General features: G+C 48.2%; 1 protein-coding gene across 3 annotated transcripts in view; it reads right to left on the bottom strand.

Moving 5' to 3' along the window:
• RILPL2 (Rab interacting lysosomal protein like 2) overlaps nucleotides 1–5,940 on the bottom strand; it is a 29,491-nt gene that overhangs the window by 1,572 nt on the left and 21,979 nt on the right. For 2 of the 3 annotated variants that reach the window (XR_004059568.1, XR_004059567.1), the window contains exon 4: nucleotides 1,010–1,111. Coding sequence is in view for 1 of the 3 variants with exons in the window: in XM_010368388.2 (XP_010366690.1) it covers nucleotides 5,269–5,299 (31 nt within the window). In the remaining 2 variants the exon portion in view is untranslated. Of the gene's footprint in view, nucleotides 1–1,009; nucleotides 1,112–4,419; nucleotides 5,300–5,940 lie in introns of those variants that run through there. The other variant, XM_010368388.2, reaches the window with a different exon arrangement.

Raw genomic sequence — 5,940 nt, 5'->3', positions numbered from 1 at the left:
CTGGGGACCATAGGGTATGTGAAGATTAAAAGGTAATGCTTTTTTTTTTGGAGACAGTCTCACTCTGTTACCTAGGCTGGAGTTCAGTGGGGCAATCTCAGCTCACTGCAACCTTCTAGGTTCAAGCGATTCTCGTGCCTCGGCCACCTGAATATCTGGGATTACAGGCATACGCCACCACACCCAGCTTTTTCTCTTTTTTTTGAGATGGAATTTCGCTGTATCGCCCAGGCTGGAGTGCAGTGGCACGATCTGGGCTCACTGCAACCTTCACCTCCCAAGTTCAAGCGATTCTGCCTCAGCCTCCCAAGTAGCTGGGATTATAGGCGCCCACCACCATACCCAGCTAATTTTTTTGTATTTTTAGTAGAGACGGTCTTTCACCATGTTGACCAGGCTGGTTTCGAACTTCTGACCTCAAGTGATCTGCCCGCCTTGGCCTCCCAACCTGCTAGGATTACAGGTGTGAGCCAGCGTACCCGGCCACAGTAGAGACGGTTTCACCATGTTGGCCAGGCTGATCTCAAACTCCTGACCTTAAGTGATCCACCTGCCTCGGCCTCCCAAAATGCTGGGATTACAGGCATGAACCACCACGCCCAGCTTAAAAGTTAATGCATTTTGAGCCTTAGAACAGTGCCTGGCACATAGTAAGCATCATAAATTTTAGCTGATGTAATTGTCATTGTGACTTATAATTTACTAGACTTGATTCTCAGGACGCTCTGAATCATCACTGCACCTGTCTTGTGTTGGAAGTCCCTATTACCAGCCCAGATCCCTGTCCCCTCCATGCTTGGGCACTGGTGGCAGATTGGAACGGTGAGTAGAGCCCTTGGTTTAGATACAAGAGATCCAGTTCCAGCATTAGTTTTAAGTGTTTGTCAGCTGTGTGACATTGGTCAAGTCAGTTCCCCTCTCTGAAACTTGTCTGTCAAATAGGGATAATCTCTGCCCACTTGACTTGCCTCCTCCCCCAATGATTCAGGCATCAGTATTATAGCCTCACCTTGGAGGGGGCGTGTGGCTGCTGGAACAGAACCTCTGCTTCCAATCCACTGCTGTGTAACTTGGGCAGGTACGTAGTCTCCTTGTGCATCAGTTTCCCTCCCTGTAACATGGAGACGGTAATAATACTTGTACGGGGCCAGGCGCGGTGGCTCATGCCTGTAATCCCAGGACTTTGGGAGGCTGAGGTGGGCGGATCATGAGGTCAGGAGATCGAGACCATCCTGGCTAACACGGTGAAACCCCATCTCTACCAAAAATACAAAAAAAAAAAAAAAAATTAGCTGGGCGTGGTGGCGGGTGCCTGTAGTCCCAGCTACTCGGGAGGCTGAGGCAGGAGAATGGCGTGAACCCAGGAAGTGGAGCTTGAAGTGAGCTGAGATTGCGCCACTGCACTCCAGCCTGGGTGACAGAGCTAGACTGCATCTCAATAAATAAATAAATAAATAAATAAATAATACTTGTATGGGGTGATTATGAGGATTTAATGAGTTAATACCAAGAAAAAGCACTTGGAACAGTGCCTTGCACATAGACAATCTTCAGTAATCAGTATTAGCTATTATTAAAATTAAAAATTTGGCTAGCTTCTATTCAGTGTTTACAAGTGCTCAGAACTAATAGCTAATAAGTGCCTCCAAGTTCTGATATGTAGTTGCTATATTTATTTGTTCATTTTATTTTTTGTAGAGATAGGGTCTCATTATGTTGCCCAAGCTAGTCTCAAACTCCTGGCCTCAAGCGATTCTCCTGTCTCACCCTCCCACAGGGCTGTGATTACAGGCATGCGTGAGCCACTGTGCCTGACCTATTTGTTCTTTTTTTTCTTTTTTTTTTTTTTTTGAGATGGAGCCTTGGTCTGTCTGTTGCCCAGGCTGGAGTGCAGAGGCGCAATCTCAGCTCACTGAAACCTCCACCTCCTGGGTTCAAGCAATTCTCCTGCCTCAGCCTCCTGAGTAGCTAGGATTACAGGTGTGCGCCACCACACTCAGCTAATTTTTGTACTTTTAGTAGAGATGAGGTTTCACCATGTTGGCCAGCCTCGTCTCCTGACCTCGTGATCTGCCCATCTCCCAAAGTGCTAGGATTACAGATGTGAGCCACTGCGCCCGGCCTTATTTGTTCATTATAAAAGATGACTGCTGGCAGGGCACGGTGGCTCACGCCTGTAATCCCACCACTTTGGGAGGGCGAGGCAGGCGGATCATGAGGTCAGGAGCTGATATCGTGCCACTGCACTCCAGCCTGGGCGACAGAGCGAGACTCCATCTCAAATAAGTAAATAAAATAAAAGATTATTGCTACAGCAACTACTTCCTGTGCCTTCTGAGGCTTGGCTTGAAAATCTACTTTTTTTTTTTTTTTTTTTGAGCTGGAGTCTCACTCTGTCGCCCAGGCTGGAGTGCAGTGGTGTGATCTCAGTTCACTGCAACCTCTGCCATCCAGGTTCAAGCAATTCTCCTGCCTTAGCCTCCCGAATAGCCAATTTTTGTATTTTTAGTAGAGACAGGGTTTCACCATCTTGGCAAGGCTGGTCTTGAATTCCTGACCTTGTGATCCACCCACCTCAGCCTCCCAAAGTGCTAGGATTACAAGCGTGAGCCACTGCACCCAGCAAAAACCTACTTCTAAGCCTGTTCCCCGCCACAGGCTAGGTTTGTAGTTGGAATCTTGCAGTGTGAGAACCGCCAGAGCTCAACTGACGTCACAACTCTGTTATCTGTGGTCAAGCTAGGCCCGTCTCTGGGAGAATCACCCCCCAGGACTTATTTTCCAGAATGCCCACCTGCCAGCATCGGATTTTACCAAGAGTTGCACTCCAGGCATTTCTCACCATAACTTTTTTTAGTCTTTTTTTAGTACCAGAGCCACCCGTGCCATCTTAACCTGGCATTTCTTTCGGAGTGGGTTCTCCCACCCTATCTATCCCCACAGGGAGGCAGGGGAGCTTTTATATATTTGGAGACAGGGTCTCACTCTGTCACTCAGGCTGGAGTGCAGTGGTGTGATCATAACTCACTGCAGCCTTAAACTCCCGGGCTCAATTCATCTTCCCGCCTCAGCCTCCCCAGTACCTGGGACTACAGGTGCTCACCACCATGCCTGGCTAATTTTTTATTTTTTTGTAAAGACAGGGTCTTACTATGTTGCCCAGGCTGGTCTCGAACTCCTGAGCTCAAGCAATTCTCTCACCTTGGCCTCCCAAAGTGTTGGAATAACGGGCTTGAACCACTATGCCTGGCCAGGGTTGCAGTGTTACACAGGGTTCTAGGGATCAGGAGCCCTGATCTAACGATGCTGTTGAAACAGTGTTATGGACTAGACTCTTAAACACTGCCAACTCTTCCTGGAAGGCAGAGTGGCTGAAGCCTGGGTCTAGACTTTGTATCTGGGCTGAAGTCCTGCTTCTACCACTTTCTAGCTGAGGACCTTGGACAAGTCTTTTCACCCATTATGCCTTAACCTCCTTGGGAGGACCCCAAGGACAATAGTGATCCCCATCCCACAAAGGCATGTGAGACAGCGTCAGAAAGGTACTTAGAATGATGCAGGCAAGGTATATAGTAACTTATTAATATTAAATTATTAATATTAGACTTGCCAGTGACTCTGGACCCATAGAGCTTGGCAGCTCCCAGCCTGGGCCTTGGAATCAGGCCTGCATTTGCCTCCTGGGCAAGCTGCTTCCTAGCTCCACAGCCAGAGTTTCAGTTTCTAAACCTATAAACTGGCCGGGCACGGTGGCTCACGCCTGTAATCCCAGCATTTTAGGAGGCCGAGGTGGGCAGATCATGAGGTCAGGAGTTTGAGACCAGCCTGACCAATATGGTGAAACCCCATCTCTACTAAAAATACAAAAATCAACCCAGTGTGGTGGCACATGCCTGTAGTCCCAGCTACTTGGGAGGCTGAGGCAGGAGAATCGCTTGAATCTGGGAGGCAGAGGTTGAAGTGAACCCAGATGGTGCCACTGCACTCCAGTCTGGGCAAGACTCTGTCCCCTGCCTCAAAAAAAAGCCAGGAACGGTGGCTCACGCCTGTAATCCCAGCACTTTGGGAGGCCGAGGTGGGCGGATCACGAGGTCAGGAGATCGAGACAATCCTGGCTAACACGGTGAAACCCCGTCTCTACTAAAAATACGAAAAAATTAGCCGGGTGTGGTGTCGGGCGCCTGTAGTCCCAGCTACTCGGGAGGCTGAGGCAGGAGAATGGCGTGAACCTGGGAGGTGGAGCTTGCAGTGAGCTGAGATCGCGCCACTGCACTCCAGCCTGGGCAACAGAGAGAGACTCCATCTCAAAAAAAAAAAATATATATATATATATATATAAACTGGTGCACCAGTACCAGTTCCCATCTACCCAGGTTATAAGGAACAAATGAGATAAGCCACAGAGCAGGTGAAACACACTGAGTAAGCCTGTTATTTACTAAGAGGACAGGCTCACAGAATGGGTGCGGTAGCCTCATTAGTTCCTTTGCAAAGTGCAGACACCCACTCTGTTTCATTGATTCCTAAATGCATTTTGTTCACATCTTAACACCTCTGAAATCAGGATGAGTCCTAAAATCAATAGCTTCTTAACATTTTAGTTTGCAGCAATCTTTCCCTTCATAGTGACACCAAATAATGGTTTATTGCTTAGATTCAATGAATGCAATTGATTCATTATACAATGAAATGTATATATGTGACATATACACATATACATCACCGTGTATACCATCATAACTAAGAGACCACTCTAGATAAGCTATAGAAAGTATAAAAGTCATTTTACTTTAATACAAAATCACATAAAGAAAGGCATGTTGGCTAAATCAAATATTCACTAAATATCAGTGAAGTCACCACTGGAATATCAATAGCACATTTTCCTGCTTTCTTTTCTCCTTTCTGCTAAACATTGAAGACCAGGGTCATCCCTGGGAGCAGATGAATAGGACATGCATCTGCACGCTGGAGGCCCTGGGGGTTGACGGGGGAGCAGGAAGTGGGCCCCAACCCCCACACATCCCTTCTGTTTTTCTTGATTTGTGCTTCACTGGCCCAGGCCAAGTCTTCAAGGGTGTCTAGTTCCGCAGTCAGGGAGAAAGTGATGCCAAGAGAACTTTGTCTCCTCCCTCCTCAGTCTGCTTTGAAGGGGAAATGAACACACAGGCCCAGTGTGTCTGTGTGGCACAGAGAGGTGGCTTTGCCAGGCATCTTGGAAGGCTGTCATCTAGAATCAGAGCCATAGCCTTAGTTGTGGCCTCGGATCTAGGTCTGTTTCCCTGATCGAAAAAAGAACCTGGTGTGGAGAGAGAGAGAGGTCAGGGTAAGCAGAAGGTACAAAGCAAGGGGTGCAGAACCCCTGTAAAATTTCTAAGTAGCTCTTGCAACTGTTGACTCAAAAATATGTCTAGGCCAGGTGTTGTGGTTCACGCCTGTAATCCTATCACTTTGGGAGGCTGAGGCAAGAGGATGAGAATCACTTGATCCCAGGAGTCTGAGACATGCCTGGGCAGCATAGTGAAACCCCCATCTCTAAAAAAAAAAAAAAAAAAAACTAGCCGGGCACGGTGGTGCGCACCTGTAATCCCAGCTACTCAGGAGGCTAAGGCAGGAGAACTGCTTGAACCTGGGAGGCAGAGGTTGCAGTGAGCTGAGATTGCACCACAGCACTCCAGCCTGGGCAACAGAGCAAGACCCTATCTCAAAAAAAAAAAAAAAAAAACCGGGTGCGGTGGCTCACGCCTATAATCCCAGCACTTTGGGAGGTGGAGGCGGGTGGATCACAAGGTCAGGAGATCGAGACCATCCTGGCTCACACGGTGAAACCCCGTCTCTACTAAAAATACAAAAAATTAGCCGGGCATGGTGGCGGGCACCTGTAGTCCTAGCTGCCTCAGGAGGCTGAGGCGGGAGAATGGCGTAAACCCGGGAGGCGGA

The sequence above is a fragment of the Rhinopithecus roxellana genome, chromosome 10 (genome assembly GCF_007565055.1).
Source record: "Rhinopithecus roxellana isolate Shanxi Qingling chromosome 10, ASM756505v1, whole genome shotgun sequence".
In the NCBI taxonomy this organism is placed as follows: domain Eukaryota; kingdom Metazoa; phylum Chordata; class Mammalia; order Primates; family Cercopithecidae; genus Rhinopithecus; species Rhinopithecus roxellana.
This window is presented reverse-complemented; position numbering and strand designations above follow the sequence as displayed.